At 48.4% G+C, this 27,716-nt stretch overlaps 2 protein-coding genes across 17 annotated transcripts in view; one reads left to right on the top strand and one right to left on the bottom strand.

Annotated features, from left to right (window-relative positions):
- Positions 1 to 20,933, top strand: part of SF3B3 (splicing factor 3b subunit 3) — a 55,423-nt gene extending 34,490 nt beyond the window's left edge. Inside the window, exons 17-26 of the mRNA XM_088135436.1 lie at positions 3,095 to 3,249; positions 6,114 to 6,288; positions 7,218 to 7,423; positions 7,757 to 7,913; positions 8,481 to 8,606; positions 9,670 to 9,882; positions 10,664 to 10,762; positions 15,880 to 16,023; positions 16,898 to 17,002; positions 20,257 to 20,933. Of these exons, the coding sequence (XP_087991562.1) occupies positions 3,095 to 3,249; positions 6,114 to 6,288; positions 7,218 to 7,423; positions 7,757 to 7,913; positions 8,481 to 8,606; positions 9,670 to 9,882; positions 10,664 to 10,762; positions 15,880 to 16,023; positions 16,898 to 17,002; positions 20,257 to 20,397 (1,521 nt within the window). The 3' untranslated portion in view covers positions 20,398 to 20,933. The remainder of the gene's footprint in view (positions 1 to 3,094; positions 3,250 to 6,113; positions 6,289 to 7,217; positions 7,424 to 7,756; positions 7,914 to 8,480; positions 8,607 to 9,669; positions 9,883 to 10,663; positions 10,763 to 15,879; positions 16,024 to 16,897; positions 17,003 to 20,256) is intronic.
- Positions 20,934 to 23,209: 2,276 nt separating this feature from the next.
- The window catches only part of MTSS2 (MTSS I-BAR domain containing 2), a 71,019-nt gene continuing 66,512 nt past the window's right edge, over positions 23,210 to 27,716 (bottom strand). For all 16 annotated transcript variants that reach the window (XM_088135455.1, XM_088135464.1, XM_088135451.1 and 13 more), the window contains one exon: positions 23,210 to 27,313. In XM_088135455.1, the coding sequence (XP_087991581.1) occupies positions 26,547 to 27,313 (767 nt within the window). In that variant the 3' untranslated portion in view covers positions 23,210 to 26,546. The remainder of the gene's footprint in view (positions 27,314 to 27,716) is intronic.

Raw genomic sequence — 27,716 nt, 5'->3', positions numbered from 1 at the left:
AGGCAGGTGTGAAAGAATGCTGTAAAGTAAGAATGCTTTCAAAAATATATATTGTAATTGTTTATGTTTATCAATTTACAAAATGCAAAGTGAGCGAACAGAAGAGAAATCCAAATCAAATCAATATTTGGTGTGACCACCCTTTGCCTTCAAAACAGCATAAATTCTTCTACAGTAGGTACACTTGCACACAGTTTTTGAAGGAACACGGCAGGTAGATTGTTCCAAACATCTTGGAGAACTAACCACAGATCTCCTGTGGATGTAGGCTGCCTCAAATCCTTCCGTCTCTTCATGTAATCCCAGACAGACTCGATGATGTTGAGATCAGAGCTCTGTGGGGGCCAAACCATCACTTCCAGGACTCCTTGTTCTTTATGCTGAAGAGAGTTTTTAAGGACATTGGCTGTATGTTCAGGGTCGTTGTCCTGCTGCCAAATAAATTTGGGGCCAATCACACACCTCCCTGATGGTATGGCATGATGGATAAGTATCTGCCTGTATTTCTCAGCATTGAGGGCAGCATTGATCCTGACCAAATCTCCAACTCCATTTGCAGAAATGCAGCCCCAAACTTGCAAGGAACCTCCACCATGCTTCACTGTTGCCTGCAGACACTCATTATTGTACTGCTCTCCAGCCCTTCGGCGAACAAACTGCCTCCTGCTACAGCCAAATACAGTGGTACCTCGGGTCACGAACTTAATTCGTTCTGCGACTCTGGTCGCGACCCAAATTGGTCGCGACCCGAATCAAATTTTCCCATAAGGTTCAATGTAAATACGGTTAATCCGTTCTGACCCCCACGAATTTGGTCGCCAACCGATTGTGGTCGCAACCCGAATAAAATTTTCACATAAGGTTCAATGTAAATACGGTTAATCCGTTCTGAACCATATGTATTTTTTTTTTAAACCACAAAAATATGACACAAAGTACAGTACAGTACACTATGAAGAGAGAGAACGCTAACCTTGCTTGAGGCGTGGAGGACAGGAAGGCAGGTGGGGAGGCGGTTATTGTTTGGAGGGAGAGTCCCCCTCCCTACAGGAAGCCACGACCACGTGTGTCAGCAGGGAAAATGGCCGCGGATCCTGTTCGTCACCTGATGCGGAGTTCACGAACGGAAGCAAAATTTTGCGAACGGTGCTGTTCGTGACCTGAATTGGTCGTGAACAGAAGTGTTTGTGACCCGAGGTACCACTGTATTTCAAATTTTGACTCATCAGTCCAGAGCACCTGTTGCCATTTTTCTGCACCCCAGTTCCTATGTTTTCATGCAGAGTCGCTTAGCCTTGTTTCCACGTCAGAGGTATGGCTTTTTGGCCACAGTTCTTCCATGAAGACCACTTCTGGTCCAGATTTCTCCGGACAGTAGATGGGTGTACCTGGGTCCCACTGGTTTCCGCCAGTTGTGTGCCGATGGCACTGCTAGACATCTTCCGATGTCGAAGAGAAGTAAGCATGATGTGTCTTCCATCTGCTGCATTAAGTTTCCTTGGCCGACCGCTGCGTCTACGGTCCTCAACGTTGCCCGTTTCTTTGTGCTTCTTCAAAAGAGCTCAAACAGCACATCTTGAAACCCCAGTCTGCTTTGAAATGTTTGCCTGGGAGAGACCTTGCTGATGGCAGTATGACTACCTTGTGTCTTGTTGCTGTGCTCAGTCTTGCCATGGTGCATGACCTGTGACGTGAACCTGTCTTCCACAACCTCACCTTAGGAGCAGAGTTTGGCTGTTCCTCACCCAGTTTTAAGCCTCCTACACAGCTGTGTCTGTTTCAGTTAATGACTGTGTTTCAACCTACATATGAAATTGATGATCATTAGCACCTGCTTGGTATAATTGGTTAATCATACACCTGACTCTAATCCTACAAGATCCCTGACTTTGTGCAAGTGTACAAAGTGTGCAAGAGTAAGAATTGTTGCTGGTTTGAACCCAAAGGGTAGTCACACCAAATATTGATTTGATTTAGATTTCTCTTCTGTTCGCTCACTTTGCATGTTGTAAACTGATAAACATAAAAAATTACAATATATGTTTTTGAAAGCGTTATTACTTTACAGCATTTTTTCACACCTGCCTAAAACTTTTGCACAGTACTGTACTATACAGGTAGCGCTCAGTTAACAACTGTAATTGGGACCTGTAACTCTGTCATTGACGCACTTGTAAAGCAAAAAATTGTGACTGCACCACCTTACAACAGCAGTTCCTGTTGTGGTCATTAAGTGAATTGTGTGTGGTCATTAAGCACGATGTCACGTGACCACGACTTATGAATTCCTGCCAGCTTCCCCATTGATTTTGCTTATTGGAAGCTGATAGTGAAGGTTGCAAATGATGATCACGTGACTGTGGGACTCTGCAACCTTTTTTTCTCATGGCATTGTTTTCCTGTTGTGCTGCTAAAGCACATTTAGAAATAAACGTCCAACTATTTTCTTGATTTTTAAAGCATTATTTCTCAAAATGTCCCAAAATGTTTACTCTAGCCCTTTTAATGTAAATAATCATCTATAGTTTATAAGTGATGATCTTGGGTGAATGAAAAGGTCTTCGTGAAGATCAGGGATGTGCAAAACGTATCCAAGGGTTCATCAGAGATACAGAATATTCCTTCCCCAGCTGGAAGGGATGTTTTGCACCTTCCTTGTGAATGCCATTCGCTGAGTGGATCAGTGAGGAGGCAGCAGAGATTGATCCTGACCTTTAACTGTCCTGCTCCACCACGCAACACAGATCAGGCAGGAGACTGAAATATGCCAGGAACTCTTTCCCAAGCTGATTCCAGTTGCAGAATGTCAAAACTGCCAGAGTTGTTTATGAACAAACACTAATCTACCATCAGCTGGTGATAAAATGGTGATATGTTTTAGGGCTCCCTAGAAAGATGTTTCATGGTTTTGGCTACGCAGCCCCAGGGGCGTTATTAGCCTGTCTTCCACGTCAGCAGAATCTTTGATTCTGGATTCTGCTGGGCTGTTCTTCCTCTGCGGCAAGGGAAGGCACTTGGAAGAGGCCCCCAAGGAGAAGCAGGGAATATTTTCCCACCCAAACCTGCTTTGCTTTCTGTTCTTGTCCTGCTCCAGGTCCTGGCTATGTCCAGTCGCTCTTGGCTGAGCTACTCCTACCAGTCGCGCTTCCATCTAACCCCCCTCTCATACGAGACGCTGGAGTTTGCATCTGGCTTTGCCTCCGAGCAGTGCCCAGAGGGAATTGTTGCCATCTCCACAAACACCCTGAGGTTTGTACAGATAGAAGACACAGACGGGGCCGTGGGAAGTAGTGATTTTCAGTGCATTGGGCCAGCTGTTTGGCGCAACTCCCTCCGGGGGAAAGATGGGAATTGGAGACAACAGGCCTAAAAACTTTTCTTTCACCTGAGGCAGCTGGTCTGCCCAATGTGTTGTGGCTTGTTCTGGCCTTTTCTCATAGTTTATTTTTATTGTATTATTTATTTATTTATTTATTAAATTTTTCCCCCACCCATCTCCCCCCGATGTGGGGATTCTGGGCGGTTCACACAAAACATTAAAACCATAAATACATATAAATACATAAAACATAAAAGTTTAAAAAACATTACTAAAAAGAGGAAGAGAGTCCAAGAAGATGAAGGATCTGGGGCTGTAGACAGCAGGCCTCTATGAGGCTAGCCATCCCCACGCTTGAAGTATTCCCTCCCCACCCCAGGCCAAGTGGCAGAACCGGGTCTTCAAAGCCCTCTGGAAGGCCAGGAGTGAGGGGGCCAATCACACCTCCGGGAGCAGAATATTCCAGAGAGCGGGGCTACAGCAGAGAAGGCCCGCCTTCTGGACCCTGCTAATTGAAGTTCTTTTACTGCGGGGGTCCAAAGCATGCCCTCTCTGTATGATTGAGTGCGACGGGTTGAAGTCATGGGGAAGAGGCAGTCCCTTAGGTAACCTGGTCCCATGCCATGTAGGGCTTTAAAGGTGATAATCAACACCTTGAATTGGACCTGGAAGCAAACTGGTACCCAGTGCAGTTCACAGAGCAACGGTGTTAACGTGGACCCTCCTTGGGGCTCCAAAAATAGCCCGTGCGGCTGCATTCTGGACCAGCTGTAGCTTCCGGATACTCTTCAAGGGTAGCCCATGTAGAGTGCATTGCAGTAGTCTATCTGGGAGATAACAAGGGCATGAGTGACTGTTCGAAGGGCATCCCGATCCAGGAAAGGGCGTAACTGATGCACAACCCAAAGTTGTGCAAAGGCCCTCCTTGCCACGGCTGCCACCTGCTCTTCAAGCAGGAGCCGTGAGTCTAGGAGGACCCCCAGATTACGCACTGGGTCTGTCTGGGGCAGTGCTACCCCATCCAGCACCAAAGATGACAAAGTCCCGGATACAGAGGAGCCATTAACCCACAGCCACTCCGTCTTACCAGGGTTCAGCCGAAGCCTGTTGTTCCCCATCCAGACCCTTACAGCCTCCAGGCACCGCGAAAGGGCAGTCATGGCATCACTTACCTCACCTGGGATGGAGATGTATAACTGCATATCATGATGATACCTCATCCCATGATGATGGATGATCTCGCCCAGCGGTTTCATGTAGATGTTGAAAAGGAGCGGAGAGAGAACCGAGCCCTGCGGCATCCCACAAAGGAGGGGCCGAGGATGGGACCTCTCGCTCACTATCACCACCGATTGGGATTGGCCCTGGAGAAAGGAGGCGAACCAGCACAAGACCGTGCCGCCCACCCCCAATTCCATGAGCCGTCCCAACAGGATACCGTGGTCGACAGTATCGAAAGCCGCTGAGAGATCAAGGAGAGCAAGGATGGTCACACTTCCGCCATCCCGCTCCCGCCAGAGATCATCCATAAGTGCGACCAATGCCGTTTCCGTTCCATAACTGGGCCTGAAACCTGACTGGAAGGGCTCCAGATAATCCATTTCCTCCAGAACCCTTTGGAGCTGTGATGCCACCACTTTCTCAACCACCTTCCCCAAATGGGAGGTGGGAGACTGAACAAAAATTGTCCAGCACAGTAGGATCCAGGGAGGGTTTCTTGAGGAGGGGGTGCAACAATGCAGCTGGAAACACTCCCTCCTGCAAGGATGTAGTAACCATCGCCTGGATCCAACCACATGTCACCTCCCAAGCTGCTTTCACCAGCCAGGAGGGGCATGGGTCAAGATGGCAAGTGGTGGCCTTCACAGTCCCCAGGATCCTGTCCACTTCCTCAGGAGCAACAGGATCAAACCGTTCCCAGATAAATGGGTAAGAAGAGTCCCCTGGTATCTCCCCAGACCCTGCCCCACGCTCAGACTCTAACTTGGAACGAATCCGAGTGACTTTGTCCTGCAGATGCTCCGAAAATTCCTCCGCACGGCCCTGCAAATGAGCCCCCACATCCCCCTTACCAAGGAGGGACCTAGTGATCCTAAACAGGGCCGCCGGACAGCATTCTGCAGACGCGATAAGGGTGGAGAAGTAGTGGCACTTCGCCACTCTTATTGCCACAAGGTAGGCCTTGATAGCGGCTCTAACCTGTGTTCGGTCGGATTCGATCTTTGTCTTCCTCCAGCGGTGCTCTAGATGTCTCTTGACCCTTTTCAGCACCCTCAACTCCTCCGTAAACCATGGGGAATGTCGGGGCCGATGTGGCAAGAGAGGTCTCATAGGCACAATCCTGTCCAGGGCCCCAGCCACCTCCCTATTCCAAGCAGCAGCCAAGGCCTCCGCTGGACTGTGCAGCAGATCCATGGGAATACCCCCCGGCTCCCTCTGAAACCCTGACGCCAGGGGTGGACCAATCACATGGGTCCTGCCTCCCTGCGGAGGGGAAGATTTAATGGTGGGAAAGAGTAAGAGCTGCACACGACAGTCAAGCAACTCAGAATCCAGCTGGATCTCTCTTTCAGGATGAGGGGGGCAACTGTTTTTGAAAACCACAAGGGGATTTTTGTCTGTGCGTCAAAGAGGTGAGCAGAAGCAAAAATCCTCCTGCCTTGAACAGATTGCCCTTGTGAGGCAGCAGGATTTCAGGCCGGCCAGTCCATCCCATGAAGTCGTGATTCAGAGCAGCCTGTGTCCCTCAGGCTTGCTCAGGCAGCCGTAACGTCTGGCTTTTTGGCTCCCGCAGGATTTTGGCGCTGGAGAAGCTTGGCGCAGTCTTCAACCAAGTTGCCTTCCCGTTACAGTACACGCCCCGCAAGTTTGTGATCCACCCTGAGAGCAGCCATCTGATCATCATCGAGACTGACCACAATGCTTACACAGAGGCGACCAAAGCTCAAAGGAAACAGCAGATGGCTGAGGTAGCCGGAGGAGCGCCTGAATGCCCCTCTGCCCCCGCTTGGTTCTTTTCCCTTCCAGCTTTAGCTCTGCTCTCTGTCATGTGCACGCTGGAGAAGAGAAGAAGAAGTGGGTCTGGTTGGGTCGTGCAGCATTAGAGGGTGATGTCATGGCAGTGCAGGGAGCTCACAAGCCTAGGGACTTGCTGTGGCAGGACAAAAAAGGTCTGCCTAATATTCCTTCTCTGGAGATTGGGCAGAAATGGCATTGTGTGGCTTGATGGCAGAGCCAGCAATCCTTCTTGGGTGCTGCTGGCTGCTTCCTGGTTAGCCTGGTGGCTTCCTCCTCCAACTCCAACATCCCTGTTCCTGAGGCCTCTTTAATCCCTTTTGGATTGCCTTCCAGGGAAAGAAGGGAGGCTCTCTGCTGGCTGCTGAAGGGAGAGGCATTCTGAAGTTGGGATTGCTCCCCCAGTGGATGTGGGAGGGAGACCTGGGCCTTCCTGGCCAGCTAGCATGGGAGCAAATTGTTCTCCCTCTCTCTGGAGGTCAGGAAGCACCATCTACTGCTTTGTGGCTGCTGAGCATGTTCCTGGAAAGCTGTTTGGATACCCCTGAACTTAGAAAGAAACGGAATGTGTTATTTTTTGGCTCCTTCTCAGGGTTTCCCTTCTTGTGGGTTCTTGATTCCCTGTGTCAAAAAGATGCAGTCTGTCTGAAGGTCAGATACTGGCAGTTCAGCGAAGGGACCCTGCTAGTTCTCTATGCCTCACGTCTTGCTCCACTCCACAGAGTGAAATAGTAATGGCCCCTTTTCTGGGCAACACAAGGTCCAGCTTTTTCACAGCCAGAGGCAAGCCTTGTTTCCAGAGGTCTTTTGGGTTTGGAAAAAGTGGTTTGGTCTGGGAATTCACTCCCTCTTGTGTACGGATTCTCCTCTTTGTGCATCACAGGAAATGGTAGAAGCTGCGGGGGAAGATGAGAGGGAACTCGCTGCAGAGATGGCCGCAGCTTTTCTGAATGAGAATCTTCCAGAGTCCATCTTTGGTGCCCCCAAAGCAGGAAACGGACAGTGGGCCTCAGTGGTCAGGGTGATGAACCCCATTCAAGGAAACACTCTAGATCTTGTCCAGCTGGAGCAGAATGAGGCTGCCTTCAGGTAATTGCACCCTGGGCTTTTGGCCGAGTTTCTCTTTGCTGCCCTTGGGGTCAAGCGTCTGAAAAATGGAGCAGTCAGATACTGTCAGTACTTACCATTTTATATTCTGATGTCTAATGAAGTAGGTGCCAATTCAAAAACAAACACATAAACTGCAAGATAACTTTATTTTGGCTTTCACTGAAATTTCAGTCGTTGATCTGGAAACAGTTGGTGGAAACAGTTCTGTGCCACTGAGATGGTCCCCCTGCCCTTCCTGTGCCTCCTGGTTCTCTCTTTCCTTTCCGAAGCCCACAGGTCTTACTTGCTCATTCCTCCTATGCTTGTCCCTAGTGTGGCTGTGTGCCGCTTTGCCAATGCTGGGGATGACTGGCATGTCCTTGTGGGAGTGGCCAAAGACCTGATTCTGAACCCACGTTCCGTTGCTGGAGGGTTTGTCTACACTTACAAGTTGGTGAATAGCGGTGAGAAACTCGAGTTCCTGCACAAGGTGAGCTCCCTGCAGCATCTGGTGGGGTGGTTTTATCCTTCTGACAGAAAGCAGACTGTGGGGGCAGAGATCAAAATCTGGAGTACACAGGTTGCTTTTGCTCAGTGACATGCTTCCAGCTTTGCTTCCAGGATGAGTTCAGGAACGAGGGGGCTTGGGCCCTAATTTCAGTCATTTGGAGGAAAAATGTTTGCGCTTTCTCTGACAGCTGCATCTATTGAAGGGCATCTGTCTGTGTTGGAAGAGAAAACACGGTGCCTTCTTTGCAGCTGCTCTCTTGTCAGTTGCTGGGAGGTGGCCTTTGCTTAGAATCAGGGTTTGGGCATAGGAGCTGCAGATTCTTGTCCTTGTTACGATTAGAGAGGTGGTGGGTGGCTCAACTGATCTGCGACAGGACTCTGTTCAGCAGCACCATCCCAAACACATGGGTAGGGTTGGCTCAAGCGTGGGCCAGCACTGTACGCTGGCTGGCTCTTTCTTGGAGCAGAGAGCCAGCTCTCAGCCTCAGTTTCGTTTGTGCTTCAGCTCCCTAAGGGCCCTTCTCTAACGGCCTCCTTTTGCATTCAGACACCGGTGGAAGAGGTGCCAGCGGCCATTGCCCCTTTCCAAGGGAGAGTGCTGATTGGCGTGGGGAAACTGCTACGCGTCTACGATCTGGGCAAGAAGAAGCTGCTGCGGAAGTGTGAGAATAAGGTACTGGGTTGCCCTGCCAGAATAGCTGGTGCGTTTTCAATGCCAAGGGGCATGCTGGCAGCAAATGGGCTTGTCGCCTTTGGACTGCATTCCGGTTCCAGGCTAGCCTCCTTCTGCGGGAGTTTTGGTTTCCCTGAACATAAGCCGTGGGGAGTTGCTGGAGGCTGTTTGTGGCTTCTTTTTCTTCCCTCCTCATGAAGATCCCTCTTGGCTGTCACAGTGGCAAGTCTCGTTGTTGGCCGTCTTAGGAATTCAGAATTTGCAGCGGTGACATCCTGGAGCTGTAACATGTAGTTCACACGTTGGGATATTTTGAAAAGAGTTCTCCACAGCCACACCTGTCTCAGCCATCTTAACTGCCAATAAACGTGCTACCCAAAGTGGCATAGAGCTAGGGTGGGGACGGAAACCAATTTGCGTTGGTTCTCTGCCAACTTTCATGGGCCAGGTGGCAATTTCTGGAAAATACCCTGCCCTCTTACACGTGAAGAGCTTGGGGCAGCACAGAGGAAAGTGTCGGCCAGGCCAGGCCAGGCCAGGCCAGGCCAGGGCAGACCAAGCAGTGCTCTGGTGGCGCGTGGAGACTTTTCAGCCTGCAGGAGCAGCTGAAGAGCAGCCTCGACCAAGCCAGGAAGGGCTGTTGCTCCCAGCCTTGTCCTGCCCAGGAATTGCCGAGACGGATGGTTCCTTGTCTCCTGCAGTTATATTTGCGCTTTTCCTGAACATGCAGGCCTGGCCCTTTCCTGGTTGCCTCCTGTCTTTCCCAAAACATAGCTGCACCAACGAGGTTTCTCTTTTCACTCTGGCTTCTCCTCAAAAGCGCAATCCTGTTTTGCAGCCCTTGAATTCTCCCCCGAATTGGGGGGAGGCCATGGGTTCAGAATGCTTGTCCAGATATAAAGGTGAATCCAGCAGTCTTTATCTTTCATTACTGCTCTCCCATGAAAACTGCCAGCCGTGAACTCAGGTGACAGTGATGCACTGGTCTCAGTTGTGGACTGCTTGTGCCCAGATTCTGTCCTCTGGATTCACATGTCTGTTTCTGAACTGTTTTTCCTTATAGCACATTGCCAACTCCATCTGTGGGATTCAGACTATTGGACACAGAGTAATTGTGTCTGATGTTCAGGAGAGCTTCATCTGGGTTCGATACAAGAGAAATGAAAACCAGCTGATCATTTTTGCCGATGACACCCACCCTCGCTGGGTCACTACTGCCTGCCTTCTGGACTATGACACAGTGGCTGGAGCTGACAAGTTTGGCAACATCTGTGTGGTGAGTTGGCCTGAGAATAGCCAGGAGGCCTTCCGAGCTGACTTGAAAAAATGTCCTCTGGCATTTTTGACCTTCACAGTGAAATGCTTGGTGGCATCCTGAGCCTTTGCTGATTCTCAGTCATTGAGCGCATGGCCTGCAAGATCACCCTTCTGTCTAGCAGGCTCTGCACTTGAGCTTTCTTTTGCCAAGTGATAAACCAGGCGTTCTTGTCCTTTTGGGGGGGGCAGCTTTGAAACCCATGTTTCAGTTTTGAATTAATAATATTTTTTCTATTAATTTCTGACTGAGGGAGTCTCTTGATATTGCAACAGAAAATTTTCTAGACAAGGCCTCTGAGAGTCAGCAAGAAAGGGAGGAGGTGTTTGATACTGAAAACTCGAAGCAGACAGTCAGAGGGTGACTTTCAAGTAGTAGAAAGTTCCCTCAAGGTCAGGTTTAGCCCTTGCTGCTCTCAAAAAGTATCCAGATCTCTTCACTTCAGTTCATCATGCCCTGCACTTTAATATGCTTGGAGAAAAGGAAATGTTGATTTATCAAGAGGACCTACCCTAAAAGGCACGGTGACCCATTTTACCCAATTGTGATCCACAGATTAAAAACTACCATTGCTCTTGGCCAGAGCAGATTGGCTTAGTCGCTCATACAGTGTCTCCATGCTGGTTTTTGCTCTCCTGATTTTACGCTTCCAGCTTCTCCCATTGGCTGTATCCATGCCTGGGGGGTCCTCTGTTGAGAATCCTTTGCAAGCAGTGCCTTGACTCCTTCCCTTCCTGTGCAGGTGAGGCTGCCGCCCAACACGAATGATGAGGTCGATGAGGACCCGACTGGCAACAAGGCTTTGTGGGACAGGGGCCTTCTCAATGGTGCCTCCCAAAAGGTACGTTAGATACAGTCCTTTCTAGGGTGAGAATTCATAGTTCTGTCATAACTTTCCATTTTTCCTGTTATATGTAATCTGCTCAAAGGTGCTTCCACCTAAAACAATGAAAAAAGAAATTGCTACACAAAAAAACTTACAAAACTAATGATTGAAAAATCCACTCCAGTGGTCTTTATGATTTTTAAGCACCAGAGCAAAAGCAACTTCATCTGAGTTAGGTGTAAACAAGACTTTTGTCTTAACAGCTAAGATTTTCACAGAATCATGGAATGAGGAGCTTGGGTGGAACACTGGAGATCATGTTGTCCGGTCTCCTGCCCAAGGCAGGACATCCAGCCTCTGTTTAAGCCCCTACAAGAAAGGACAATCCACAGTCCCTTAGGCAGTCTGTGTTCAACAAGTCCTACGGTTAGAATTTTTTTTCTGATGTTCCATCAAAATCTACTTCCTTGTCATTTAAACTTTTCTTCAGGAACAATTCTGAACAATTCTCTCTCATCTACTATGTAAGACTCCTTTAAGATTATTGAAGACAGTGCTTATGTCTCTGTGCAGTGTTCTCTTCTGGCAAAACATTCCCAGTGTTTCCATCCATTCCCCCTAAGTTTTTCCTTTCAGGCCCCTTATCATCTTGATTGCTTCTCTTCATCTTGACATTATACAGCCTCAGTTTGCATTTGCTTTCTTTGCAGCTGCATTGTACTGCTGGCTCATGTTCAATTTGTGATCCACCAGCACCCCCAGATCTTTTTCTACATGTACTCATGCCTTTGATTTTTCTAACTCAAATATAAGATTTTGCATCTGATCTTGTTGAAATTCCCGTCTCTGATTTCTGCCCAATGTGTACCTTGTCCTGAATCTTGATACTTCTAAGATATTTTCTAACCCTCCCATCTTTATGCTGTCTGCAGACTGATAACCCTGTTTTCTAATTCCTTGTCCATGTCATTTATAAATGTGTTAAATAGCACAGAGCTTAGAATGGGGTGCATTAGCACACCAACTCAACTCTTCCTTCAGCTTTCTTGCTAGGTGAAATAGTTTAGCCAGTCATGTATCCAACTGGATGTGGCATAATTTAGCTGACGTGCATTCCTGTGTCAACTAAACCCTCAACTATGAAAAACAAAGGTGGTATGACATGACTTATTGTGCCAGGCAGTTCATTCTTTTCTAAATGATCACAAAGTGGTCTGCTTAAGAATCTGCTCCAGAATTTTGCTGGGTATCAATGTCAAGTTGAAGAGTCTGTGGTGACCCAGGTGTTTTTTTTCTCTCCCTTCTTTTTTGAATATTGAAGTGTTTGTCCTTCTTGAATTCTGTGGGTCTACACTTTCCCTCCATGATTTCTTAAGGGGGTCCATCTGTATAACATCTGCAGGCTCCTTCCAGATGTCAGATTCAGCTGGCCCGGCCCGCCAGCGCCACTGTTCAGTTTCACCACCCCTAGTCAATTTCACCGCAGGTGGCAGAAAAGAGGAAGGAGGGCAAACTGCAAGTCAGTTGCCCTCAGGTGGCAGCAATTGACTCGGGGCAAAGCCGGCTTCCCTCGAGTGCCCTGGGCAACGCCAACCACAGCAGCTCGGAAGCGCGGCAATTCAGCAGCAATCCACAAGCAGTCAAGGAGCCCCGGCTTGGCCCGCAGAAGAAAAGCCCAACGGACTCAACAACCCCACACACAAAGGGCAGCAATCAGGCAGACAAAGAAACATGGCTGAATCTGCCATTAGGGCGAGGAGGAGAACACCACAGGCAAACTAGTAACCCAGGGCAACGGGGAGAAGGGCGGGAAAAGGGGTAACTCCAGGTCAAGGAGGGGAACCCTGTAAAACCACTGTATGTAACTGCGCCAAGCCAACCCTGGCTTTGTTTGTAACCATATGCATTACACCTGAGTAAATTGCTTTCGTACGAGCCTGCATCTCACGGAGTCTTTATTCAGTGGGAGTCTTTATTCAGTGGAGTCCTCGGGGTTCTCTGAGCTTGGTTGTTTTCTTGCAAACATTTCATTACCTGGCTAGGTAACATCTTCAGTGCTAGAATGGGATGGGGTTTGCTCTCTCTTTATATACTGTGGCATGCCCTGCCAGTGCTGGTGGGGGTGGGGGGTTTGTTTTGTTCTGTTTTTTCCTCTGGTAGTTCCTTGATTAAGGTATTGTTTACTACTTGTATGTCTCCTGGTAATCTTGGTGTTAATCTCTGCTTATCTGGGTGATGATTGCTGGTGAGGAGATGTTCTGGTCTTTTGTTTTCCTTTGTATTGTCTCTTTTGAATAATGTGTAGATGTTGTTTACTTCTATGTGCCTGTTGATGGCTGTGCCGTGTCTGAATACCAAGCTTCCAAGTCCCTCGCATTTTTGGATTTAGGTTGGTCTAAGATGCTGACAATTTCCCAGTTGAAACTATGGTTGAGTCTGTCCATGTGTTGTGAGATTAAGGAATTTTCATCATGTCTTCTGACTGCTAGTTGGTGTTCATGGATGCGCTCTGCTAGTCTTCTGCCTGTCTGTCCTCCATAGGACAGTGGTTGTTACAGTCCTCACACTGTATGTTGTAGATGACTCCTGTTTTTTCTTCTTGGGCTACTGTGTCTTTTGGTTTGTTTAAGATGTTTTGGAGTTGGTTTGTGTGCTATGGAGATGCCATGTGGTTGTAATAATCTGTTGGTAGTTTCTGAGACGTTTCTGACATATGGCAGTGTTATCCTTTTCATAGCTTGTGTTGGTTGTGTTGTAGTAGGTTGAGTGTTCAGGCACTTTTTGATAAAGTTGCATGGGTATCCATTTTGTTGGAAGATGTTGTATAGGTGGTCTTTTTCCTTTTTCTGCTGTTCTGGGTTGCTGCAGTGCATTTCTGCTCACTTGAACAATGTTCTTACGCAGCTCCTCTTGTGGGAGATTGGGTTGTTGCTTTGGTAATGGAGTACTTGATTGGTGTGGGTTGTCTTCCGATAGACTTGGGTTTCTAATTTGCTGTTGTTTCCTTTGCTGATGAGGATATCCAGGGAGAGTAGTGTGTTGTTGTTTTCTTCCTCTCTGCTGAATTCTATTCCTTCGAAGATGTTGTTGATGGTTTCATGTGTCTTCTCCAGTTGTTCCTTTTTTATTATGACAAAGGTGTCATCTACATACCGGATCCATACTTTAGCTTGTATGTGAGGCAGTGCTATAGTTTCTAGGTGTTGCACTACAGTCTCTGCTATGAGTCCTGGGAGTGGGGATCCCATGGGTGTGTCTCTGATTTGTTGGTATATTTGTCCATCACACTGAAAGTAGCTGGTGAGGCAGAGGTTGATGAGGTCCGTGATCCGGGGTATTTCAATCTGGGTGTGTTTGGTTAGGTCGGGTGTGTTGTGTAGTACTGCTGACATGGATTCTTTCGCTAGTTCTGGGTCTATGGATGTAAAGAGCGCCGTGACATCAAATGAGACCATAATTTCATCTTCATCTATGTGTACATCTTTGATTTTCTGGAGGCACTGTAGTGAGGAGTTGGTAGAATATTCACTGTTCTCTGTGAGGCGTCCGAGCTTTTTTGTCAGTTCTTTCGCTCTGTTGTACGTTGGAGTCCCTAGTAAGGATACAGTTGGTCGGAGAGGTACGTCAGGCTTGTGTGTTTTTGGTCGTCCACAGAAACGTGGGAGGATGGGTCCACTGCTTTTCATCCGCCACTGTTCCTCTTTTGTGATCTGGCCTTTCTTGGTTGGGTCGTTGAGGGTTCTCTTGATTAGGTTGTCTACTTTCTGTATTGGGTTGGTGTTACGTGGGATGTAGGTTTCTTTGTCCTCTAATAACTTTTTGGCTTTTTCCAGGTATTGTGATTTATCCATAATAACTGTGGCTCGGCCTTTGTCTGCTGGGAGGATGATGATGGTTTGGTCCTTCCTTAGGCTGTTGAGGGCTGCTCTGTCCTCTGCTTTGAGTTGGTGATGATACTGTGTTCTTCTGGTCTGCGGTATGATTGTCTGCCTTATGTTTTCTTAGGTCTCTATGTTAAGTCCTGTGGTTTTAAATGCTGCTTCTGAGGCTGCACAGAATTCTAGCTGACTGGCATTGTCCATGTTATGGTTGAGGCCTTTCTGGAGGATATTGTGTCCTGCCGTGGATAATGGTCGGCTGGACATGCTGATTACCCATTCTGGTTTGAGTACCTCTTTGTTTCCAGAGTTTAATTTGAGTAGTTTAGTTTGAAGTTTAGTTTTTCTTTTCTCCGCTTGTCTTCAGGATGTGTTCTTGATGGTGGTTGTCAATATATTTGTATGCTCTGGGGTCATGATTTGTTCCAGTTACTCCTTGAGGTTGTCTGTGATATGCTGGTATCTGTTAAGTCTGAGGTGTACATCCACGATCATCAGTCGTAACATTTTACGGCTGCTTAGTTGCGCTATTTTCCATCCAGCTATGCAATTTATTGGAGGTTTGTATCTGATGTTTTAACAAAACCCTCGCCCCCACCAGCACTGGCAGGGCATGCCACAATATATAATCAGAGAGCAAACCTCATTTCATTCTAGCACTGAAGATGTTACCTGGCCAGGTAATGAAACGTTTGCAAGAAAAGAACGAAGCTCAGAGAACCCCAAGGGCTCTACAGTTCAACCCTGAGCTACACCTGTTTACTTCTGTTGGTCCTTCCAGACTCTCAGGAGTCACTGGATTCATTCTGGAGAGCTAAACTTGTCACGGAAGCCGGGCACTCCCTAAGCCTCTCTTTATATACCTTGGGTTGCTTCTCCATCCTTAAGTTATTCTGTCCAGGACAGTTTAGTTCCCCTTCGGGAGTGAAGCAAGAGAGTGCTGCCTCTTATGGCCTCAGCACCTTCTAGCAGCAGGCCCATCCCTTCCTTTTTTTACTGACATAACCAAAAAAGCTGTTTTTCATGCTTTTAGCTTCCCCTGAGAACCTAAATTTCTTTTGCACTTTAGCCTTTCTAACTTTTCACTGTTAAGCATGTGCTCAGCCAATAGTGGAGTCATAAAGATCTGTTTATTATCTGGTGGGATTTCTTCTTTCTGAAGGGCAGGGTGGGGTGGCGTGGCATGGGGTGAGGTGGTGTAAGGGGGGAGAAGACCCCAAACATTGTCTGAATCACTATTGGTCTGACTTCCAGGCAGAGGTGATCATGAATTACCATGTAGGAGAAACGGTGCTTTCTCTGCAGAAGACCACGCTAATCCCCGGAGGCTCTGAGTCTCTTGTTTATACAACGTTATCTGGAGGCATTGGCATCCTGGTTCCATTTACATCACATGAGGTGAGAGATGAATGCTGTGCTGAAAGATTTTGTTCTGCTTATCTTCTTCTGTCTGGTGGTGCCATCTGGACATGATCTTGAGTTATGGAAGATTGGCAATTAAGCCAGAAGGAAGGAGAAATACATTGTTCAGACTTGGGCTCTCCAACTCTCCTGCAGGTGGATCAAAATTGGCTCTACATCATTGTAAACTCTGAGGTTGGCTGTTGTTGGACTCCTTACCCTTTTGCCAGCACCAATATTATTGTAATAAATGGCACATGAGTAGCATCTTAGAAATATTTGCTAATACATGTTCCAGCCACCTTGACTTACAGTTGCACTCATGTAAGTCAAAGTGAAATTTGGAGTCCATCCAAGGTGATAGCATTGTTGGGTGCCTCTGCCCAGCTGGCCCTATGAGGTTGCTCAGGCCTCTTGCAGTCTCTCACACTAAGCATACATCAGAGGGGTGCATGAGCCCAGCCTGTACGTGGTCCCTGTATGGACGATGGAGACCCAGCTGTTGTATCAGCCAGCCCTACATTCTCCTGTAAATGGACCTTGAGCTTGTTTGGAGGTTGTAGAAGGGGCACTAGCTATCATATACCCTTGACCAAAGATTGGTACATTGCTCCTGTCTGTGATGGTTGTCCTCTTCCAGTGAACATGTCCTTTGGGAAGGACACACGTGGAGTGAGGAGGGAGGAAGAGGACACCCCCCTAGCCAGCCAGATCTGTGAATCAACCCTGACGATCAATAGGGGTGATAGCTGTCACAGCCCTATTGCCCCCACATCCAGCATCAACCAGCCAATTATCACCTCAGCTAGCCTTTTGAGTGCTGTTTAACCTGTGAAATCATTCTCCCTTGACTGTCCTCTGATTCTTTCAGGATCATGACTTCTTCCAGCACGTTGAGATGCACCTCCGGTCGGAGCACCCCCCTCTCTGTGGTCGAGATCACCTCAGCTTCCGCTCCTATTACTTCCCTGTTAAGGTAGGTCAGGTCGCTGTGACCTTATCTTAGGCTACGAAGTAGCTGAGCCTTAAAAACCTGCCAGGAACTCCACAATGGGAAGGTTCCTTGTTTTCCTGCAGCTGCCCCTTTGGTCAGAGCTGCTGCTTCAAGGCAGTTTAAAGTAACCCCCCAAAGCAGCATTCTGTGTATTCGGAAGTGGAATTTTTGATTGTTCCTTTCTTGTCCTCTGCTCCTCCTCTGAGCGGATGTGTGTGCTTTGAAAGGGACAGGGAGACTTTTCGCCTGTTGCTGGTGCTCATGAGTGTTGATTAGAGCTGGCATATTGGTCAAAACATTTGTTTGTTTACTTAGTTTGCTTGTATCATGACAATTTATGACAACCTACAACAATTAATAACATACAAGATATTTCCTCAAATATAATGCAATCAAAGATCCAGGGTAAATATCAGCCTTAAAACATCTACAATAATAATAACCATTAAAACATCCACAGTCACAGTTCAGCAGCCATCATAATATCTCACAATCCCATAAATTAATATATTTTATAGAATCCTTAGATAGTTGCAAACAGTCCATCTTTCAGCAAACCACAGCTAAGACAACATTTGGCTACAAAGGCCTTCTGGAATAATTCAGTGTTAACTGCTTTTCAGGAAGCCTTCAAAGTGGCTGAGCTAATGTCCATTGGAGAGCTGTTCCGTAGTGTTAGTGCCATGCTGGAGAAACATAATCTCCTGCTTCAGGCTCCCTTCTCTCACAAAAAAAGTGTGATTACCAAGAGCTTCTCCTGGTTATTTTCTGGTTGGACAAGATACCCTGGTGTCAAGCCATATAGGCCTTCATAGGTCAGAACCAGCATTTTGAATTGTGTTCAGAAGCTTTTTGGAATCCAGCGTAGGGCCAGTGGTCCATGTTCCTGGCAGCTTATACCTGTTGGCCACCAGGCTACCACATTCTGTAGCAACTGTAGTTTCAGGTGGGCTATGTAAATCACACTGCAGTAGTCAATCTTTGTGGTGATGAAGGGGTGCAAGGTGCTCCCATGCTAGTAGGCCACAGCTAGTGCCTCCCTGGCCATAACCTCCATCTGTCCATCCAGCAGTAGTCATGAATCCAGGAGGACACCCCCCCTCCGAAGCCACAGATTTGCTTTTCCCCCTTGAGAGACAACTACAGAGTCCACCAAGTATCTTGAAGAGCAAACGGCAACTCTTGCTTAGGTCCAACTTCAGCCTTTGTTATGCCATCTTGGCACTGGGAAAGACTGCCATGGTATCACCACTTCAGCCCAAGGTAGCAGTGCAAAGCTGGATATCATCAATGCACACGTGATACTGAACCTTGAACTGACAGATGACCTCTCCCAGGGGCTTCATGTGAACATTCGATAACAGGAGAGAGGGCCAACTTACAGCACCCCATATGTGAGGGACTGCTGTTCTGACCTTTCTTCTCTTTAACCACCAACTGAAACTGCCTGCTCAGGAAGGAGGGAAACCAATACAGAGCTTTCAGTCTACAACCCTCACTTGGCAGTCAAGAACATGATCAACAATATTAAACATTCTCACAAGGTCCATTAGGGCTAGAAGTGGGGCACTAGTGTGATCTAAGTTACGAGAAAGGTCAACAACTACCTGATCAGTGCCATTTTCTTCCCATGCCCATGCATGAATCCTGACTGAAAAAGATCTAGGTAATCTATTTCTTCTAGGATGCTCTCTGGTTGTCTTTCCACCACCTTCTCAACAACCTTTTCCTAAAAGGGAAGGTTGGAGACCAGGCAGTAGTTACCAAGATTATCTAGATCCGGGGAGGGCCCGTTAAGGAGGAACCCAGCAAGCCTCCCACAGTGAGGCACTGACCATCTCCTGGGTCCAGCCAGTCACGTTTCCACCTGTCTCTTGAGGAGCCAGGTGGGGCACGGATTCAGCCTACAAGGTGGCAGAGGACACCCTAGATAGCATCTGTCACCAGAGGCCATGGCCAGGAGCTGTGTCCTGTCTCATTCAGTCAGTCACTTGCATATGTACAGAGGGCAGTCCCCTGGCAAGAAGGCTGAGCATCTAGCCACACTGTAGATACACAACACCAGCACAAACAAAGCATAACCTGTGTGCCTAGGAATGCCTGTGGGCCCAGTCTTTTTTTGCCTTGTGGTATATGGATATTTTGTGACTGGTCACCCCCACCATGGGTACCATTTTGTGACAGTGCCAGTAATCTGTTTTCAAAATCCCAAATGTGCCTGTTGGTCTGTCCTCGAAGCAGCAGGCAGGAAGGTGCTGTGGCCTCTACTTCCTTGCCAGAGGAGCCCAGTACTGTGCAGTGCCAGATTTCTCAGGGGCCCTGATTCAGTTTGAGTCTGTCCCTCTTTTCGAGCTGTCTAAGGAGGCCCTGCTGAGGATTGTGCCCCTCCGGGAGAGGAGAGAGGCCAGCCCACAAGGGGCCTTCTCTGTGGCAGTCCCCTTTTTAGGGAATGGCCTCCCTCTGGAGGTCCTATACTTTTTAAGCTAGCGATGAATATTGGACAACCTTGACTATGTTTTAAATTTTAAGGCAATTTGATGAGATGGTTGGTTTTAATTGTACACTACTCTGAATCTTGGCAGAGAGCAGGTTAAATGACCTTCCTCCATCAACATGGAGGCTTGTGTGCTCAACAGCCTGATGAGGAAGAATAGAAGGGAGGTGCCTTCATTTCTCTCTTCATCCTGTTTTATCTGTGTCATGTGCCCCAGAGAGCAGACAGAGCATTTTTCTGTTATCTTATCTCTGGGAGCTTTTCAGCCTGAACCGCAGAGCGGAGTATAAATGCTTCAGAGAAATAAATTTGCTTTGTCCTGTTGGCACATTACCTTTTCTTTCTAGAATAGAGTTGTTCCTCTGCCAGCAGCTGGGGACCCCTCTGCAGATCTCTTTCAGGGCCCCTAACCCCCATGACCGGCAGCGTGTCTTTGGCTGGGCTCAGCCCTGATCCCATGGCACCTTGCCAGAACTGTTGGGATTTCACTGTGCAGTGACAGCTTTTCTTTGAAATAGATTGGGTGGGTTGGTTGGTTGGTTGGTTGGTTGATTAAAAAGTGAAGCTTGGTGCTGTTAATTCAGTTAACATCAGCTCTTGGGTAATCCAGTAATTGGATAATCGGGCAACTTTGCATCTGTTGTGCACATCCTGGCTTTTAGTTCACTTTGTGCTGTGGCTGCTTTTTATGTGCTCTTCCACGGGACAAGCTCTGAAGCCTCCACCTCTTTTCTCCTGCTAGAACGTTATTGATGGGGACCTCTGTGAGCAGTTCAACTCCATGGAGCCCAACAAACAGAAGAACGTGTCTGAAGAACTGGACCGGACTCCGCCAGAAGTCTCAAAGAAATTAGAGGACATCCGCACGCGCTATGCCTTCTGAGCTGAGCCACTGGAGGACTTGATTAGGACTCTTATTCCGAAGATGCGTTGACAGCTTTTCTGGCCTGCCCCCATTTTGTTTGCCCCCGTTTCTCTCCTGGAGCTCAGTCAGTCATCTTACAGCTTACCTTTTCTGTGCTGCTCCAGAAATCGAGCTCTCCAAGTGATGATGCCTCATAAGCTGTCAGAAGCATCTCCCATTTCAGCAGACCTGCCATGCTGCAGCCACCACCCAGAATCCCAGCCCAGTGGTTCCTTGGTAGCTTCACCATGAGCTGACTTGATTGATCTCATCCTCCAGTTCTGTTCTGAATAAGCAAGGGAAACCATGGGGAATGACAAGGGTTTGAAACTAGAGCTGGCTTTCCCCCTAACCGGTATTTTGGAAGTTGTGTCAGCTTGGCCGCCCGCCCTGTTTCTATTCTGTTTTTTAACTCTATATTGTAAATACAGTTTTGCACCAGATTAGTCTTTTGTCTGTTGGAGAGGTGGTAGCTACAACCTTAAAGAATAAAAAATATTATTGAGAGCTTGCTAGACAGTGTCCATGTGCCTAGATCTAAATTTTATTTTCCAGGAAAAGTATCTGTGAAAATAAAAACTGAAAAATAAAGACTTGTGGAGAGAAAAATGAATAGACCACTGGGACAGACCTGAGCTCCTGCAAGGAACTGCTGAAAGTCTTCTGCCAATAGCCCAGTTGCCACAGGAGAATTTGATGAGCAACGGGCAGGGCCTGTGTATTTGGAGGAGAAAGATTGCCCAGATCCCCACAAGGAAGTCCTCTGGAAGAGCTAGTTAGGGCAATCCATCCCTTCAACCTTTCTTTCATAGCTGAGAAAGATTCTGATGTCCAAATCCGTGCTTATTTGACTAGACATGACATACATCCTATCTTTAGACCTGAATTTCCCCTAATGCCAAATTTCTCCTGTGAAGTGTGTGGGCTTACTGTATTGGTCATCCTGGGAGCCTTCTTTTAAAAAGTAGGCAACAGAGTTATGCAGTGCTTTGGATTGAAAAATAAATGAAGTCAGGGTTACCTATTGCAACCCTACAGCAGCCACCTTTTCCTGCTGTAGTTGCAGATGAGTGCCACATGGTGCCCCTGTGAGCTCTGAAGCATCTTGTTGCTTTCAGACCTGAAGTTCTCCACAGCCTGGCCTCTCTCTCCCTTGGCAGTCAACCTGCGCCGTTAACAATGACAATATTTGTGAGAGTCATTTTCAAGGTAGATGCAGAGTCTAGACCAGTGTGCAAGATTTGCTTCCTTGCTGCTTCTCTTTCTATGCCAAGACACTCCCTGGCGATGCAGAAGTTCCATGTTTTTCTTGGATTAAACGTATTTCCCTTAAGTGGCTGCTGGGGCCTTGCTCCTGGTCAGTCCTCAGCCTTTCAGCAGCTGAAGAGCACCTCTACTCCAGAAGATTTGAATTGTTCTGCTTTTTTCAGGCCTGCTTTTATCTTTTGTCCAGTCAAGGCACTGCACATACTTAATGCTCCTGCCTCCTATTCTCCCGACAACAAGCCTATGAGGTGGGTTGGGCTGAGAAAGAGCGAGTGGGACTGGCCCAAGTTCTCAGCTGGCTTTCACGCCCAAGAGAGGACTAGAATGCGCAGCCTCCCCATCTCAGGCTCTCCAGTGTGCTTTGCAGAAAGAGGATGGGCCTTGAGTGTGTCCTTCATGTGTAAACTGGTGGCTTCAATTACGTTCTCTTGAACTACTTTCCACCTTAAAAAAAAAAAAACCTTTTAATAGCTTTGCCTCTATTCTTTTCTGAATTTTTTGAAAATTGAGATACTACAAATAGCTCCATGAGGCAGGAAGCATAAAAAACAATGGATACCTTGGTTTTGGAGTTGCAAATGCCCTTATAATGTCACAGAAAAAACATTGTGGGGGGTGCAACACTGGGTGTTAACTACTGTTTTGCTCCATTGAAGGATGTTCTTCATATCCAGTGTGTGTGTGTGTGTGTGTGTGTGTACACTTACAGAGATTCACAAGTATTCTAGACAATATTTTTTTAAAAAAATACCGCTTTAGAAGAAAGACTAAAGTGGGACAGTTTGATTTCAGAAGAGCTGCCCCAATTGTCCAACTGTTTACAGAAAGAAGTATAGAGAAAAGTGCCAGCTGAAGGCACTGACGTTTGTGGGCAAGCTGATCTTAGTTGCTGCTGGCAGCTCTTGTTCACCTATGGATCCACAGGAAAGGGAAGAGCCCCCACCCAAGTGCCAAGGAAGGCAACTGGTCCCGGGGGCTGCCTGGAAAGCTATGCACTGAAGGGACAGATCTTCCAGGGTCCAGTTCCTGCTTGACAAAGTGCGACCCCCAACAACTTAGCTTGGCAGCCCAGAGTGGAGCACTGCCCCCTCAGCATGGGGGGGCAGGGGGGAGGAAGGTTCACTGGCACCCACAGCCAAAGACTGGTTTTGCCTGGCAGGGATGTCCCCCCCTCCAACAGCTGTTTGAGAGGAAGGCACTTCTCTTCAGGCCATTGAAGTGCCTGGTTTTCACAATGTGTTGGAATCACAGAAATAGCTGGGAGAGAATGAAATGTGTGTAGCCCCAGGACCAAAATGGGCCTGAGGAACTGAAGGGTTACAATTTGATTTTCACATGCCTAGAGACCTTGGAGATGCCTACTGATCTATGGAAAGTGATGTATTTCTCGTTTCTCTCTCAAATCTAGAAAAACCGTTTTTTCTGATTCTAGATATAAACTCAGGATTACCTATATTTATATAAGTATCTGCTGTGCTGCAAAATGTTGTTTTTAGCCAAAGAAAGGAGAGAATAAGGAGAACTATTTGTATTAATTACAGTACAACTTTTATTAATACTGAAATCTTCACAGTGCATTTGTTATCTGTAGCAGTGGCTATTTTGAATGAAATAAAAAGGAATCAGATAAGTAAACTGGAAGAAAGGAAGGGTGTGGAGAGGCTAGGACTGCTAGAAGGAAAATAAATTATGGGAGTGGGAAGGAAGAACAAGTTAACAGCACCAGGACAGTTACATCGGCGGAAAGACATTTTAGAGGGTTTGTGTTTCTTACTGTACAAAACAAATGAAAAAAAGCAAAAAAGCAACAATCTCTCACACAGTCACCATTTGAGGTGTGTGGAAACCACAGGAGGGCCGGTATGTTAAACCAAAAGTTATCACAATAGCAGAAGAGTGAGAAGGCCTACAACGTGGCACACGCAGACGTTACTGGGTTGGGAGGAAAAGGCTATGTACAAGGGGAGGCCCTGCTCTTGGGACCGCTGGAGAGGTGGTGCTTTCTTCCTCAAAGGCCTTCGGAGGAATACTCTGCACGTAAGGTCTTCTGTGCGTCTGCTCCACAGCCCTGGGTATCTCCCACTTCCGAGGAGACCCCCAGCCTTTCTGAGCCACACTACACCACCTCTTTATCCCTTGGAAAGGGGGGACCTGGCCTTGTTGGACTTAATGCTCTCCAGATGTGTAAACTACAAGTCCCAACACCAGGTTGGGAAAATCAGTGTTCCTAAAACCTTCTACTTTACGTTTGATGGGGTGCTTCTTGAAATAAGTCCTTTTTCTAAATATACCTTTTTTCCCACTGGTAAACACACTGGAATCCTTATTGGCGTCAACAACGGCAGCAAACGTTCTGATTCAACTTTGCCTTCTCTGCTTCATCCCCTTGTGCTACGTGTGTGCTATAAGTTGGCTTTCAGATGCCACCTATGCCAGACATGCAAAGCCAGCATCAAATAGATCTGAAACCCCAAAAAATGGGCTTAGGAGAATAAGCAGGGCTGCACCCAGCAGCCAGATGTGCAGCAGTTCCCTTTTCTAGCCATGCACAAGGAAAGGCAACTCTTTCTAAAGCCTTCATGTCTCTATACCATTTACATTCCACTCTTTTCTCTTAACTTCATTCTCTCCAACATTTCAAGACTGTCTCCTCTTTCCCACCGTCACTTCCCTTTTGCCAACAGAGACTAATTTCTAAGTTTCAGGGGAGAAGGGAAGGTCATCATATGAGCACTAGGGAGAAGCAGATGCCTTCAAATCTCTCAAGATCCAGACACAGACCACAGATAGCTGTGACCCATGCCAACTGTGAATGACCTCTTTATGGCTATGCTTGGCATCACCTCTGCCAACATCCCCGTTAAAAATCTTTCTGCCAACTAGAAAAATAGGCAGATTCCATATCTGCAAACAAAACTGCTCAGGAAAATGCAACGAGGCAAACCTCTTAGACGCAACATGATCTCGGGATGAAAACTGCAGTACTTTATCTTGGGAGACAGGAATGAGAAACGTGGGAAAGTGACCCAAGCAGGACTGAACCGAGGCACGGCCTCCGCTGAAGCCCTGCCCAGAGGGTCAGGCACCCCCTTGAGCAAGCAGAGACACCACAGCGTGCACTGGCAAGTGGCCCAGGCCAGGTGGTGCAGCTGGGCAAGCCTGGGCCACGGCCACCAGGTCCCTTGCAGCTTCCACCCTTGGCCGTCAAAACCGTCACTCTGCGGAATTGCTGGGCAGTCCAAGAGGAGAGCACGCTCAAGGAAGAGGAGTTATTTCCAGACATCACTGTCCAGTCCCCTCTTCAAGCCTGGCTTGCTGCTTAGTGTTTCTGCCCTTCTTTCCCCTCTCTGCTGCAGCTCCAGCAGTGCCTCTGAGTGACCCTGGCCACGTGGCTCACCCTAGTGCAAGAGGATTCTGACAGATTGCCACAGATGGGCTTGCGTGTCACACAAAACTGAAGCCAAGCCAACCGCAGAGGGCTCAGTGGAATGCGTGAGCCCGGCCAGCCCCAACATCCAAAGGCATCAGTCCAGCAGCCCTGCTGGACCAATCGCCGGTGGAGGTAATTCCGCAAGGGCTTTTGCTTCTTTCAAACCATTCCCAAGAAACATCAACCGAACGAGCCTCTCGGTCCCAGGTCCCAGCCCTTTTTGCTCCGCCCGCCAAGAGTTAAGACTGGTCTGGGAATACAGGAAGCTGCCATAGGCCAGCCACCCCAATGCTCCCTGAGACCAGCTTTCTTTACACCCCAGGTACAGGCAACCCAAAGCCTTTAGAGGGCTTGAAGTGTGAGTGTTGTGGTTCAAGATGCACCCCCTGCTCCCAGTTCAATTGCTACAAGAGCTGCCCCCACCCTGGCATTTCGGCCCTCACCAGAGAACCTTCTCCCTCCAGATGAATGCCCACAGAGCCCTCCTCCTGTCTGAGGAAGAACTACTCCCCGTGTGCTCGCTCTGCCTCATCCCCCCCCCCACCGTCTTTTCTGACAGAGGTTCTTGCTTTCCATGTGAACAGCTGCCGGAGAAAAGGCTTGGGGATGTCAATGTGCCCACGTGGCTCCATGCAATCCATACTCTAAATCATGCCTCAAGGCACACCTCTCGCACTGCCAATCCTGCCCTGATGCTCCAGAGAGGCTCTGGGACGTTTCAAGCCAGGGGCGAGGGCAGCCCAGGGGCAGAGCTGGACAAGGAAGTGCCCTTTTAATGAAATCCATCCCCCCATGTCCCCCGGCCTGAGCCTGCGTCTCACCTGGAGAGACCCCCTCAAGTGGTGAGGGAGCCCCTCCCGAGAGAAAGCCTTCTCCTCAAGTAAGCCCGGGGAGGGGGATCCTGCTCCTCCCACATCCTGCAGCCCAACTCTACAGAGGGACTGGATTTCTAGACTTCTCCATCTTGCAACATCTTTTTGGGAGGCGTGGATACCAAGTGATGAGAGGAACACAGAAAAGAACCAGAGGAAGAAACAGGAGGTACTCAGGAAAGAATTTGGGTTTTTCTCCCCAGAGGAAATGAGCTCTTTTTGGAGCAGTGGTTCTGCTACTCCTCTGCTACCCCAAGCTGGAGGGGCCAGTTTCTCACCTTGCTGCAGATGAGACTGGAAAGAAGGTGTGGAAGGGAAAGGAGAACAAGGTAGAAGGTAGGCTCCACAACTGTTTTTGACCAGCGGGACTCTTGCATGTTGTTTAGTGAAGGCATTTAGCTTAGTCTCCTTTTAAATCTAGATCCTGATCCTAGGTGTCCATGAAGGGGCACGGCCTTTTGGCGGTTCACTGCGCCTCCTCTACGTTCCCCAGTTCTTTCCTGAGGCTGTGGGCCTCTGGCCTCCCAAGGAGCTTGGCATCAGCAGCTGGGCAGAGCTCATCACAAAAACCGCGGTGCTGACCTATCGTTGGTGATGGTTCGGCGAAGGCGCACACCGCGGCGGATGGCCACCAGCATATCTTCAGCAGGAGGCTCACTGGAAGCAGCCGGGGGGGGATTGGGGGTCTGCTCCTCAGGACCAGGGTCCGAGAACACCGTAGGGAAAGGGAACTGGCCGTCTCCCAGGGCATGAGCGCTGGCCACCAGCTCGCCAATCTTTTCCACGAGGCTGTGACGGTTGGCAGCCAGCTGCTGCTCCTCTTCTGCGGAGGGCTTCCCAGCTCCCGCGAACACCGAGATCTCCAGGACGCTGCTGCCCCAGGTGGTGTTGGGCAGGCTCAGCCTCTTGGGGGAGGCTTTGGCCAAGTCCAGGCTGTGGGGAGAGGAGGCATTGTCGGCATAGAAGACACATTCCTCGCTGCCCATCCGGAGAGGGCCAGCGTGAGCAGGTGAGTCAGGCACAGTGGGGGTCTTGACAGGGACAATGGGTGGCCTGATGGGAATTGGACCAGCGCTGGAAATGGTTCGGCGAACCGTGGGCTTGGTGGAAGGTGTGCGACGGATGGTGGCCACACCTGGCGTGGCCCCAGTTGGCAAGGCAGTGCCAGTGGGCAGGCCGGCAGTTGAAGCTGGTCGCTTGGTCTGGATCATACGCCGATAATTCTGAGCAATGTTGCTGTTACGAGGGATGGTTGAGGATTTGTCTAATTCATTCTGGTTGTCTCCTTCGATGTCGCCATTCACGGAATAGCAGTCGTACTCTGAACCTGAGAAAGTGACACGTAGAAGCATCAGCAGCAGGGGACCAGCAAAGGGTAAAGAGTAAGGAAGAGAACCTGGATAGATCCACTTCCAAAAACATGGCTTCAGCCAAAACAAGGAAGAGACCTGCACAGCCACCTCCCTAATACAAATGAGCATGGTGGGAGGGGGAGTAAAGCAGAGTCAGGCTGTTACTACGGCCAATGTCAATAGACATCGTTTTAGCCTTCTGTGGACTTAATTTCTTGAATTGGTCTACATAGTGGGGCCGACCCAGAGCAGGTGCAGGTCACACGCACGCGCCAGCACAAAGCTGCCCTAGACGCCTGTTGTTATGTAAGACGAGGCACGCCAGGGGCTGCGGCTCAGACTGGCACAAGCAGAAGCCCAGCTGCCTTCGGCTTCTTT

Source organism: Python bivittatus, unplaced genomic scaffold (genome assembly GCF_059951505.1).
Source record: "Python bivittatus isolate LINGU-HERP-01145 unplaced genomic scaffold, Pbiv_v1 ctg000170_np1212, whole genome shotgun sequence".
NCBI classification, from domain to species: Eukaryota; Metazoa; Chordata; class Lepidosauria; order Squamata; family Pythonidae; genus Python; species Python bivittatus.
The sequence above is the reverse complement of the archived record's forward strand: the minus strand, read 5'-3'. Positions and strand labels throughout refer to the sequence as shown.